At 41.8% G+C, this 14,480-nt stretch overlaps 1 protein-coding gene across 1 annotated transcript in view; it reads right to left on the bottom strand.

Annotated features, from left to right (window-relative positions):
- FSHR (follicle stimulating hormone receptor) overlaps positions 1-14,480 on the bottom strand; it is a 188,118-nt gene that overhangs the window by 71,102 nt on the left and 102,536 nt on the right. The window contains exons 3-4 of the mRNA XM_019549338.1: positions 12,966-13,040; positions 12,465-12,539 (exon numbers count right to left, since the gene is read on the bottom strand). Coding sequence (XP_019404883.1) covers positions 12,465-12,539; positions 12,966-13,040 — 150 coding nt within the window. The remainder of the gene's footprint in view (positions 1-12,464; positions 12,540-12,965; positions 13,041-14,480) is intronic.

Genomic DNA, 14,480 nt, shown 5'->3' with positions numbered 1-14,480 from the left:
AGGTCACCTCTTCCAGTACTTCACCATCCTCCTATTGAGAAAGCTTTTCCTAATATACAATCTAAACCTCCCTTGCTGCAACTTCAAACCATTGCTCCTTGTTCTGTCATCTGCCACCACTGAGAATAGTCTCGCTCCATCTTCTCTGGAACTGTCCTTCAGGTAGTTGAAGGCTGCTATCAAAACCCCTCTCAGGCTTCTCTTCTGCAGACTAAATAAGCCTCTCCTCATAAGTTATGTGCCCCAGCCCCCGAACCATTTTTGTTGCCCCCCCCCGGCCTCTCTCCAACTTGTTCACATCCTTTCTGTAGTGAGGAGCCCAAAACTGGACACAGTACTGCAGTTGTGCACTCACCAATGCAGAATAAGGGGGAATAACTACTTCCCTTGATGTGCTGGCAACACTGCTTCTAATCCAGCCCAGTATGCTGTTAGCCTTCTTGGCAATAAGGACATACTGTTAACTCATATCCAGCTCATTGTCCTCTGTAATCCCCAGGACCTTTTCTGCAGAGCTGCTGTTCAGCCAGTGGGCCCCTAACTTGTAGTGGTGCATGGGATTCTTCCATCCTGAGTGCAGGACTTTGCATGTGTCCTTACTGAACCTCATAAGATTTCTTTTGATCCAACCCTACAATTTGTCTAGGTCACACTGAATCCTAGCCTTACCCTCCTGTATATCTACTACACACTTCAGCTTGGTGTCATCCATGAACTTTCTTCGGGTGCAATCTATCCCATCTTCCAGAATGTTAATGAATATATGGAGCAAAACAGGCCTCAGGACCAAACCCTGGGGTACTCTAGTTGATTCCAGCTGCTAACTAGACCTTGAGTCATTGATCACTACCCATTGAGCCTGACAATCCAACCAGCTTTCTATCCATTTTACAGTCCATTCATCCAATCCAAACTTCCTCATCTTGCTTGCAAGAATGCTGTGGGAGACTGTATCAAAAGCTTTGCTAAAGTCAAGATATATCACATCCACTGCTGTCCCTGCAGCCACAGAGCCAGTCATCTCACCACAGAAAGCAATCAGGTCAGTCAGGCATGGCTTGCCCTTGGTGAATCTATGCTGACTGTTCCTAATCACCTTCTTCTTCTCCAAGTGCTAGAAATGGATTGCAGAAATCAGGATCTACTCCCTGATTTTTCCAGGGACTGAGGCGAGGCTGACTGGTCTGCAGTCCTTTGGTTTCTCCTTCTTCCCTTTCTTAAAGGTGGGCACTATATTTGCCCTTTTCCAATCGTCAGTACAAAAGGTGAATGCACTTATCTCATGTCACTTGTAATGTAGGGTCTCTTCAACCCTTCTGTGATACACAGCCATTGGTCCAGGCAGTCCTTGTCTCCAGGTGGTCTGAGATGGCTCTACTTTGGAGCTCTGCCTCTGGGGGCTCCTACAGCCAGACTGCCTCTTTTGGGCTAAGTCCTGGGCATTTGAGCCTTTCCCTGGTTACCTGACTCTCTACTTTCACCTCAGGCCTGCCAATCACTGCTTACACCCTTGGTGGGTGGCCATCTTATTTATATCCCTTTTATCATTGTTTAAAGGGGCTGGGTTGGCTAGCAGGCCATAGGCTTCCTCCTCTTTCTCAGTAATGTGGCAGGGGCCTCATTATACGCACGTAATATCAGGATTCTTACCTATTTTTTCCTGAGCTCCAGTTACATGACTACAATACTGTTCTGAAAATGTGACACTTAAATCCTTTCCTTCTTTTATGTTTAAATTATTTAAATTTTGGGCTGGACACACCCACTGTAACACAGGATCAAAAAGACCTACATTACAACTGTGAACTAATTTGGGAAAGAGTAGAGAGGTTTGAAAAGTCATTGCTACATTATTCAGCAGACAGCACATCAGCTTACTATCCTTTCCCTAATGAGAGCTAGATAAATGATCTTGTACCTCTGAAAAGGTCAACAAGTTCCCATTTTAAAACAGGCTGCTTCCTTGGCAAATACCCAGGAAGGCCAATTAACAATTCTATCCTCTGCTTGAGAAAGAGCAGTGAGGGAACTCAGGATGAGTCTTTCTAATTCTAATTCTAATTTCTAATGAGTCTTACTGGGACAGATGACCCAGAGGCTGCATCCAGATGTGCGTGGATATCTGGTTCCCTGGGGACAACTAGAAGCACTGCACTTGGGTAGTGTATACTGCTGCCACATGTGCTGCTCCATTTTTATTTCCTGTAGGTTTTTTTGCCCCTTGGATATCCAGGGGTCAGAACCCCTGCCCCTCCCGAGCTGCTCCCTTGCAGCACAGAGAACAACTGAATGTGCAGTATGTGGTGCTGCAGATGTGTCTACGACGCCACATAACAGACACCTGCATTCATCTGGACGTGGCCAGAAAGTTTATTATAGTTCAGTACTGGACTTTTCTCAGGCATTTTATGATACCCTATGCCAATAGGCTGCATCAGTTTCTGGTATCATCCATGGCTGCACTTGGGAATTTATTTGTACTTAATGATATGCACAACAGCATATTAATATTTAATATTTGGGAGAAGTAACAATTCCATAGATTGATGAGAACATTGAAAGAGCTAATCTAATAGCTAATAGCTTCTTTCCTGTCTATAAAAAAGGCTACTAGTAATAGTGTTGCAATTCTTGAAGAACCTCATCAAAAACCACTCAAGCTGCATGCTGCAAAGCTCATTAAATTGATGGGCTACTTTGCCCACCTCCATCTCAAGTATTAACATTGATATTTTTATACTGTCTTTTGCAAACTGCCAATGAATACCTATTTTTATTTTAGCATTTCTGAATTGAACTTTATAACCCACTGATGGGGGATCTTAGGAACACAAGTATTGCCAAATGGATCAGACCAACAGTCTAGTATCTTGCCTGAAAGCAACCAGTACTAGAATCTTCATAACATGGTATAAGAATCTTGGAAATGGGTATTATATGACAACCTGTGACTTTCCTGAGTTCATTTAATTAGTGGCTAAGTTATATTGTAATGCATAAGAGCTTGTTATCTTTTCCCTTACAGTTTTTAGCCTGCCTTAGATATTTGTGGATATTCTCTTTATCTATGGAGGTGTCTACTCCTTTTGTGAAGGCTACAAAGTTCTTTGCCCAAATGGTATTTTGTGGCAGGGAGCCCTTCAGTTTGGTAATATTTTTACACAATGTATAAGAATTTTAAATTTCTTGCTGGTCATTTTTATTGAACATTCCATTATTCCTGTAACTTGAGATGGTATTCTGAAAAAAGCTGAGTTACTTTCAGTCAGGCCTTATTTTGTGTATTACTGTTGGGTTTTCTCTGATCTCTGGTTTTCTCTTTTCTGACCTGGACCTGGTCCAACTCTTGTAATTAATTAGAAAGGCACATTGGATTCCTGGAGCCACAATGCTTCCCATTTCATTGTTGTTTATACTCATGCAAGAAACTTATTTAGCTTAATAAAACCAAAGTTGAAGGGGCACATGACTGAAATTTAAAAATACAGCAGGGGTAAACATCAAGGAGAGAAGTGGACAATTTTGATCAAAGGACAAGGTAACAGGAGCAGAGGGGAATAAATTAACTGTGAATAAATTTAGGCAGAAAATGAGAAGGTGGTTTTTAACCATCAGAGGAGCTGGGTTCTGGAACAGCCTTCCAGTAGGAGTAGCACTAACTAGCTTTAAGCTGGAGCTTGATCAATTTAAGAAGGGGAGTATATGTAGTAGCAAGTATCAGGGGACTGAATTCAACAGAGGTCCCTTCCATTCCTACATTCCTGGGAGAAGGTAAAAAAGCCAGAAAGCCTGATTTGTTTTGTTCCTCCCTTCTCAATTAGCAAATACAATTGGCTGAAGGAAAAGAAATGAAGACTTGGTTAGTTCAGCTAAGCTGCCTCCCATAGTTAGACCTTCCATTTCTGTAGGTCATGGGAGAACAATTGCAGCTGAATTTTTGCACAAGAAATATATTTAAGCATTTAATCAATGAGTGTAAAGTGTGAAATGATAAATACTTCCAATGAGAAGATTCCTTTTCTCTCAAGTGTATGCCATAAAAATGCTTATACTGTTATTTTTTCATAATCAATGCCTCATGAATAATGTTTCATGAAGAAACACGCTGTCCATGGTTAGCATTAAACCACCAACATGTGTAAAAGCTTCATGGCATCCCATCCTAACCTTTAAACAAGCACTGAACCTCACTAAACTCATCACCAGAAGCAAACTTCCTACAGCCCAAAACACAGAGAATGGATCCAGACCAGGTCATGATAAGAAATGTAAAACCTGCTGACATATCTCCACCCCTGCCCCCACAATTACAATACCTCGAAAAAGAGCCATCAACATTCCTGTATCTTACAGTTGCACCTCCAGAAATGTAATATATCTCATCCAATGCACCAAAAGCCCTGATGGAAAATATATAGGAGAGACCAAACAACAACTGCACACCAGGATGAATGCAGACTGAAAATCTATAAAAGGCAAGAATACCCAATTACTAGTGGGGGTGAGAGGCACATTTCTCACATGAAAACCACTCTCCAATCTCTCAGTTCTAATCCTCAAAGGGAATTTACAAAATACCTTTCACAGTTGAGCCTACGAACTTCATTTCATCAAATTACTGGATACAAAAAATCATGGATTTAGGCATTGGATTTATGACACATTATAACCTGCCTACTATCTATCTGACTCCCCAGGTACCTCTCCACTATTTACCAGCTACATTTGTTCCCTACCATCTCCCTCTCCCCACCATCCTGTCTCTCATCCACTGACTGGGGTTGAAGTCAACTTACATCTTGACTGACTGGCTTTCTTCCATGCATACCAGCCTCTGGCTTCTTTACTATTCATTCCATCCAGGAAGAGCACACACCAACTGCAGATGCTTCCTCAGCCTGACAAAGGATATTTGTATCTCAAAGCTTGCAAAGAAGAATTTTTCCAACCATTTGAGTTGGTCTAATAGAAGATATCAGATTTACCTGAAGAACTTTGTTTGCTTATGCCCTTAGACCAACATGGCTACAACCTATACCTATTGCAAAGGATAGGAATACATTGGGGGTTGTCTTATGGAGTGGCTTGCAACACAGAGGCCACATCTACCTGTGTGCTTTACTGTGCATTAGCCTATTTTAAGGTTCATTAAAGTGTTACAAAAAGTGCTCTTTAGCTCATGCATATTAAAATAGGCTAAAGTACATTTTTCTAGTACCCCACAATGGAAGGTTCCTGTACACAAGCATGGAGGCTGCTCCAGTATGCTGTAATTACAGAGCATTGGAGCAGACTTAATTAATCGAATTTACTGGAGTGCGGTAATTACCAGACTCCAACAGCCTCCTGCGTCTCATGTGTCAGTGCTCCCATGCTTAAAAATGTTGGTGAGGGCACTTGAACTGAAACTCGTCAAACAAGCTTCAGTTCAAGTGTCCCTGCTGCCATTTTTAAGCATAGGGATGCTGATATGTGAGAAGCTGCAGCACTTTAATTAGATTGGCTCTTGGAGCCGCTCTAATTCAAGTGCCACTCCTCCAACCCCCAGAGCACGTGTAAAAGTGCATGCAAATGTGCATTATCTAAAGCACATTAATGAACATGTAGACATACCCAGAGAGTTACAAATAATCAAAATTGCTTGAATAAATTATTATAATGTTGGTCCAGATTTTCTAGTGGACTAAGAAAGTATATCTCCAGGGTGCTTCACAGGTTTACATGTGCTCACTATCTGGACTTTCTTCATGCTAAGTCTGGCCCTTTTGATTGAAGAGTCATCAAACTAAAGTTTATAACCACTGAATACTGCTCAGTGCAAGTATTTGTAATTTAAATGATTGTTGAGAAATATTTCTCCCCCATTAAGCTCCAGTAATCAGTCTCCCAATGAGTCAAAAAGGAATTGTGAAGGACACTCCTCCATAAGGAATGGGATAAAAGTTATAGGAAATAAAGGAGTGGAAAGAGATAAAAGAACCTGATAGTAGGAAAGAACCACCCTTGTGATTAACACCACATGATGTGTCAGGCTGTGACAGATGTGTTAGGGGGACAAGTAGCACAACAGACAATTCTCTACAGACAGAAATCAGGAATAGTTTAATGGTGTTTAGTTCAATTTCAAGGCATTCATAAATGTAGATGTTTTCTTAATTTGACTTCACAATCTTGCTACTGTCTCAGCTGGGGCATAATCCAGCATCCAGTGAAGTAAATGGAAAGACTCCCACAGACTTCAACAAAATAATTAGATTGGGTCTAACCTTTTCCTGAAGTATACTGTTTCATTCATTTATATTTTGAAAGTAAGCGAGAACAGTGTGCCAGTATCTATGCAAAGACAGATGCTTTTTTGTTTCCATACATCAGTTAGTTGTCTTTGGAAAAATGTGCTCTCTCTCATGTGTTGTTTCTCTCTCTCTTTTTGCAGGCATTGCTAAATATACAACATTTGGCATAGGTCCTATGTGGTATATGATGCTTTTTCTGAGGATTTTATTTAGGGCAGATGGCATATGCTTGCACATACACAGCCATCTTCTATGAAACACAAAAGGGCAGAAGTTCACAGAGTGGTATGTAATGTCTAGTATGACAGGTAAAGGAAAAAGGCAGATAACAATTGGAACTCTGGGCTTAATCTTTCAGGGTGCTTGTAGATGGGTGGGGAGGTGGCTCTGACATGCTGTAATTTCAGCACATCGGAGCAGACTCAATTAATCAAATCTGCTGGACTGTGCTAAATAGTGTGCTCCAGCAGCCTCCATGTCTTGTGCATCAGCATCCCTGCACTTTAAAATGGTGGCAGGGGTGCTTTAACTAAAGTTCGTTTGACAATCTTTAGTTAAAGCAGTCCACAACCATTTTGAAGTGTGGGGATGCTGATGTATGAGATGCTCCCCTAGAAGCATGTGTAAAAACACCCTCAGTTTCCAAAGAACACATATCTGTAGTCTAAAAAAAGATTTGATTAATCATTTTCATTGATAACTCCTTATTCAGCCTTCTGACACTCATTTAGTCACAGTTTATTGAGGATGCACCAGCTATTAGACTGCAGTGTCTAGCTAGATTAGAGACCCAGAGGGTTTCAGCATGCCCTGCAGCTTTTAACCCCAGAGCCTGGGCACTGGTCCAATGGCTTCTGGGGCCTGTTGCATCTTGCCATGTGTCAGGGTAAAATTTTTTTCCTGCTGCCATCGAGGGCCCCTGCCTAGGGAATCACCAACTCTAAACTCAGACTTGAACTTACAAGCTCCCCAGCAGCAGCTCAGTGCACAAACCCCCGAGCCAGACAGCAGTAGCAAGGCTACCCCCTTCCCAACTCATTCACCTTAGGGGTAGGGACAGACATTCAAAAAGCCTGAGCCTGAATTGATTAAATCTTTGCAGGTTAATGTAACCTGGCTAGGCTGAACCCATTTTTAACCACATAGACATCCCCTCTGGACTGAGGAAATGCTGGCATATGCCTGCAGTGGCTCAGGCTAAAAGCTGGGGAGCACTAGAGCATCCCTCCCTTCCCTTCCATAGTGCTGAGCTGAGGGGCAGGGTGTGGCCAGGCCCCAGCAGGATGTTCTTATTACAGAGCCCCGCCCCCCAGCTGTTGGTAACAGAGCATTTATTTACACAGCAGGGAGTTACACAGGGAATTGTGGAGTTTCACAGGGAGTTGTTAGCATTTATCAGTCCATCAAACAAAATGAAAGCCTCTCTCATTAGTTCAAGCTCTTCTTAAATAACTTTTTTCCAAGGAAGTAGTGGAGGGACATTACCAGCTACCTACTGATTAGCTCCAAATAGTCCTGAGACAATACTGTCCTCTCTGCTTTTGTCCTGTCTCCCACAGCATGGACCATAGCCAGCATGTGGTATGCTAGGTAATGCTGAGAGGTGTCTGTGTAAGGCAAAGGAGAGGAGGGAATCCATGCTTGAGCAGGGAGCAGGGTGGGGAGGAGCAAGACGAAGCCAGGCAGGTGCCATTATACCTTGCTGTCTGCAAGAGCTTAAGCTAGGGAGCAGAGGGGTGAGGCCAGCCCTCGTGGGATAGAGCAGAGAGCAGAGCTCCGCCCAGGGCTGCAAAGCATGTAGGAAGCTGGGGGACTCTGGTTTAACCTAAAACAGGAAGGGGTCTGGGACAGACATTGCATAAACTGGTTTGACCCAAATCAGTCAAGTCTGATACTACATTCAATCAGGTTTATCTCAGACCAGTTTCAGCAGTTTTCAAACTGGTTTATGTGCACTGAACACAGTGGTAGACCAAGAGGGGAGGGGGCCATAGCCCCTGGGCAGAGATGACCTGAGCAGAGTTCAGGGCCCAGGGCAAATTAGCCCATGTGGGGCCTCACCCCCACTCGGATCTCAGACCCCAAGAAGCTGCTGCCGCTGGGGATGCTGGTGTCGGTGGTGGGGGGGAGGGTAGTGAGCAGCTGGACATGGAGCCACAGCTTGGCTCAGCTCTGTGCCGCCGCTGCTCCACCCCACTCCACAGGGCCCCCAAAGCACAGGGCCCAGGGTGGTCACCCCGTTTTTCCCCCCCATAGGGACAGTCCTGCTTGGGGGGGTACACTTCAGAGTTCTTATCTCGTGACATGGCTTTAAGTATTGCTATGAAAATGAAAGGGGAGTGGGGACAAATGCATACATTGGCCCCTGGGTGCCAGAGACCCATGGTACTTCACTGACTGAACATCTGTTCTGTAACAGGTTTAAACCAGTTTCTGTTAACTTCAACTGGTTTATGTGTAATGTCTGTCCCTAGCCTTAAGGTCTGTTATTGCTTTAACATGTTTTCCCTAGAGTTAATAAAGTGAATTAAAATGTGACATATTTTTCAACATTGAACATGAATGTGTATTTATTTATTCATGTATTTGATTTATATGTTGCCCTTCCTAAAATATTTCAAGGTAGTTTACAGTAAGACAAAAAGAACCAATTAAAAACAGGAGAGTGACAAGAGAAAAGCATTCATTGATCCTTCATGCAAGTATGCCTAATGCTCCCTGTACTCTTTCATCTATACTTGAACCCTTTGCTCCTTCTCTTCCCTGCTCACCAGGTCCATACTCTATCTATCTTTCTGCCCTCTAACTTCCTTTGCCACCATCCTCTCCCATACCTTTCTCCTCAACTGGCTTCTGGCTACAAGCATTTTTGTTTTCTCCCAATCCTTTAAAACCTACCTCACCAACTACCACCTCTATTTCCCCATAGCTCTGACCTTACCTTCCTCCTTGGCACTTTTATCTTGTCACTTTTTGCCCTTCCGTAGTGCTCCATAGTGGCTGTAGTTATTCCCATCCTGGCTTCTGGTGGTTTTGAGCATCTTTCCACCTCAGAATTTTGTGCCTGCTATTACAACAGCCCTGGACAGCTGTGTATATAGTGTAAAAGCCGTGTTATCCAGCACCTTACAAACCAGCATGCTTTATTAACCAGCATGCCGGCTTGTAAGGTAAAAGCGAAACTGGAAGTGCCCACTGTGGCACTGTATTTTGGGCAGCTGTGCCTCCATACCATGCCAACCTCAGTACTGGAGCATGCACTTTCAAAGAAAATAATGTTAGTCCATTGCAGTAGGATCAAACCAGGATCAGGTTCTCTTTTTTATACTGGGTCCATGTAGGTAGAACACTACTGATTTTACTGGGGTGGCTCCTGATTTATACCAGTTTGAAAGGAGAATTAGGCCCTTTATTAACTATTTCAGTGCTAAGTCTTTGAACAAATGGAGATTCAGTTGCTCCTTTGTAAGAGGTAAAAAATAAGAATCCAAAAAGGCTCATAACCTTAGCTGCTGTTGAAGGTTGCTGAAATTTAAGCCTGCTGCTGATAGTTCCAAGGGATTGTTTTGGTAGACAGAAATAAGTGGGCATGAGGAAAATCTGGTCAGACCCCTTTTCCTCACCCAAATCTCCGAGTCCAAGTGCCAGACATGGGTGGTGATGGAAGAGATAACATTTCTCCTTTCTGATGCAATAGGATTCCTGTACATGAAGAATTATTTGATGTCTGGCTATGCTGCCTCCATGAGAAGATCTAGGTCAGACAGTAAGTGGGAAAGGCTGATTGTACACAAAGTGCAGCACTAGGTCAAGCTAGGATTAATAAGAGCATCATGAATTCATTGTAGGAAAATGCTTTAATGAGTTTTCCCTGTGTCACTAGCTGGGTTACACTTGAAGTTAGGCAGTGGTTTGGGGAGACTTAAAGAACAAGTGATTTGGAATGTGGTGCTTCCTCTGTCTAGCTATAGGTAGACAGTTGTTGTCTCATTCACTTGGATACTCCTGATGTTATATTCCTTCTTGGGGCAACAGCTTGGTGTATTCTTTGTCTGATTAACACCATGCCTTAACAGCAGGGTTGGCACCTTGGGCAATACATTTTTCTTTAAAAAAACAATAAGCTTTTAACTGATTACAAGTGCTTCTAGCAATTGAAAATGATGTGCTAAAGAAATACCTTCTCAGTTCTTATCTTAATAAATAAATAAAATAAAACCCCTGGTGTAATTTAAAATTCTGGACCAAGTGAAAAAGCACAGTTGGTAACAGGAATTGAAGGTGACAACAGATTTCTGGATTTCTATAGATTAGATAAATCCGAAAGAATTAATTGACATTAGCAGAATGAAGCAACATGACAAATTTTAACACAATGGAATTGGAAGATTATAGTTGGTAAGGATGGGGAGTGGCAGAGTGTGTGAAAGTGCTGTTGAGACAGAACTGTAGCAGACCGAATGGGAAAGAGCAAACTGCAGCTGACTTACAATTACTGCAACTGGATACGAAGGGTAGAGAATATAGTGCAAAGCTTATTTAAAGATCAATAGATATTTTTTTCCCAATGTGAAAGGTCAAAAGTTAAGGTAAAAGAGAAACATACCTGCCAATATATGGTGTTTGGAGAAAGGAAAAATCAGACCAAAATGTTTATACTTGTTGCTAAGCACATTTCTTTATCCATGAATTAAAAAACCCCCTCTAGTTTTCTCAGTGAAGTGTGTAAGATTCTGATGAACTGTTCTCGTTTTTCCTTCTCAGTTAGTTATTGGCCGATAAGCATGAAACTATACAGTGAGATTACATTGGCTCAACATTTGTAAATATCTAAATATGATTCATTAAAGATAATACAGGAATCTCATAGTACAGTGTCTCTAACCATGTTTCAGTTTATCATGCTTTTAAATAATGACTGATTGGGCAGCTTTAGTGATGCCACAGCTCCAAAGTCCAAGCTTAACTTAAAGCATGACAGCTTCTGCCAAAACAGAGACCTGTGAGGCAGAAAGCTCATTAAGGGGATGGCCACAACTGCTTTCCTGCTGGCATATGTCTAGAAGGCCAATGCAACCGGATGGAACATAAAAGAAGGAGCTAGAGAGAGGGGTGGGGAAGGAAAATATTTCATTGCATCATCCAAACCCCACTCAAGCAACTAGGGACCAAAGGTAGGAGGAGGCGCTCTTTCAAGTTCCAACCTAAACCAAAATTCCATATAAAGAAATGAATATTGAGTATGATTAAAGAAGTGATGTTATCTCTGCAGAAGCCTCTGGTGAGATCAAAACTGAAAAACTGCATCCAGGGCTGATATCTAGTTTGTATTTTGTACAAAGACCATTAAAAAAATGGGGAGGGCTCAGAGTGGAAAGCTATAAGAATGATTTGAGACCTACTCAACGCTTATTTTAATGCCCTCCTGCATGCAGCTTTTTGAAGAGAAAGTCATGAGGTGACTTAACTACAGTATATTGGGAGTGTATCTCTCACAACCAAAAGCTGTATATTTTATCAGACTAAGCCATGATAAAAGCTGATGGCTAGAAGTAAAAACTAGAAAAAATCAAACAGGACATAGGGCACATATTCTCAACTCTAAGATTAATGAGTGGAATATATTACCTAGGGCACGAAAAAGTTAACATGACATCTTGGAGTATGTATGGCTGCACAGCAAAGACCACCCAGGGAAGTTATTTAAGCTTGCAGTCACAAAATACAATTACAGTTAAACAGCATCCATTAGATTTCATTTGTTTTTAATACATAGCAAAGAAGAGAGATTAGCAGTTAGGTTAAGGTCACATGCTAAAAGCTGCAAAAATATTTTTGGATAACACTCTATTTTAAGGATGGATTCAATTATCACTGAATTGTGACGGCATCCCCAAGGGAACAGATGTGGCAACTAGGGTGCTGTAGACTGCATTCCTGATGAGAAGTGCTATTTAAATGAAAATAAAATCATACTAAACACCAAATAAATTCATATTAAAAGGTTTTAATCATCTGAAACCAAGCACAAATGAAAACCATTGCTGAAACACTGCCATTGTTGGAAGTAAGTAGAGTGAACATATTTATGGACATTCATGTGAAAGAGGAAAGAAACACATTTGTATCATTTTAAACAATTACCATAATAACAAATGCAAAAGTTCTTACAGATATCTGAGGTTAGGAAGATTCTGGAAGGCATCTCGGTCAATGTACACAAGGTTATTCGCTTTCTCAATTCTTCTGCGAAGGAAAAAAAACAAATGTAAGAGCAAATGGACCAATATATCAATTTAAAAAATACATATAAGAAGTGAAATGCATTCTGGGGGTCTTCTGATGATGAGAAGGGAGTAGCAATTTTATGTAAGTTCAAGAGAACACCAGCAAAGGGAATCCCAGACTTCAACCCCTACACGACATTCCCAGTGGTTTAAGGATGCGTTTTATGTAAGAATAGTTTAGAGGAAAATAGGTTAATGTGACTGGGAGCAGATAGGGAAGGTGAAATGAGGAGAAAGGAAGCCAGTGAAAAGGAGACCCTCTGGATGCCTGCATACATCTGAAGTTTTCAAAGTTTACCTGCACCGAACCACCAAACCTTACATACCTGGGTATCACTAGCCATTACACTGATACCCTCTGATCTTATATTGCTCATTTACTTACATCTCATGTAGCTTAGGGAGGTTGGAAAACACACTTGCTTCAACAACTTCTAAGACATCATTCTGTGAGATCTCTCTGTGGAGAAAAGGAATAGAGGCATTGCTTGTAAAGAGGAAATGATGTCAGAGAAAAAGGAATATTTGGCACAAAGAGTCTATGGTAATTTTCAGCCTTAGATCCTAAAGCCCTTGACAGAGGAAATCAGCATCTCATTTTACTGATAAGGAAATGGAGATTCAGGAAAATCAAGGCAGTTGCCAAACAAGTGACAGAGTCTGAAATAGAGCCGGGTCTAATGACTTATCCACCACTCCAGGCTTCTCACAAGTAGGTTATATATATATTATATCAATCCCTGCACGTTACATTATACAGCAGAATCCGCTTGACATGTACTGTTTACTGGATCTCTGTCATCGCTAACTAGGCATATATATTAGGCAAGAGAATGTCATAACTTGATGACAAAATAGGATGGGGCTGAGCTTGCAATGGAACAGCTCCCAAGAAAGAAGCTTTTGTTATAACTGTACCACGTGCTGATATTTTTCTCTGGCATAAATTGTTGAGCCTACTTCAAATTCAAATTAAATGCATTTTCTGAGTTCTGCTGGCAGGTTTTAAGGGTGACGCCGGGTGCACTAGAGACAATGAACATTTCCTAGCCCTAGCACAACAGAGGAAACTGCTTAATCCTGGTCACTCTACAGGACTGCTGTAGAGCTGCAGAATGGAAATGGTTTTTGTCTTCTTTTATGAACACACAGGGTGGCTCTCTGGTTGTGCAAGAATGCACTTGGCTATACGGTGTTTCTTTTTCTGTGGCTTCTCAGACTGCCTTTGGCTGTTTTAGGCTTTGGTGTCATTTTGGGCCTGGAGAGACAACATTCACACCAGTGTAACTGGCAGTACACCTGTATAAGAAGCATAACTGACATATGATATAAACCCCTAAAATGGAGGAACTTCACACAATCTGATTCAGGATTATCCTTCAAAGGATCAGGGGTAAAACCCCATGGGGGTAAATTACAAGAGCTTAGGTGCCACCTGTCTGCTTCTATCCTGGGGTTGTCATTTGCTATCAGCTGCTCCCCTAACCACCTTGTGGCAAGGTACCGTAATATCCACATGTGGGCAGTTAAGGTGGATAGCTGAACATCTGTCCATTCCAAAACCTGGTACACTTTACATAAAGATGCATATTGATGTAAATTACAACAGGGTATGCACTGTGTCTGCATATACCCTAATGCCCCAATTAGCTGTTATGCCAGCCAGAAATTGCTGAAGAGCAACAGGTTTGGGTAAGACCTCCAATATGTCCCCATGCTGACAGTGACCAGGACTTCCTGACTTGGATTCCAAGCTGCCAGTTTGGGAAATGGGGCTGAGGGGCCATTTTTTCAGGCTGGGATCTGGTCATTTATGTATGATCTGGTCAATTTATGTCACGTGATTCAGTAATATCACTGTTTTTTGTTAGAGACATATCAGAAGCACAGCTGCAAAATG

Source organism: Crocodylus porosus, unplaced genomic scaffold (genome assembly GCF_001723895.1).
Source record: "Crocodylus porosus isolate Cpor-Errol unplaced genomic scaffold, CroPor_comp1, whole genome shotgun sequence".
In the NCBI taxonomy this organism is placed as follows: domain Eukaryota; kingdom Metazoa; phylum Chordata; order Crocodylia; family Crocodylidae; genus Crocodylus; species Crocodylus porosus.
This window is presented reverse-complemented; position numbering and strand designations above follow the sequence as displayed.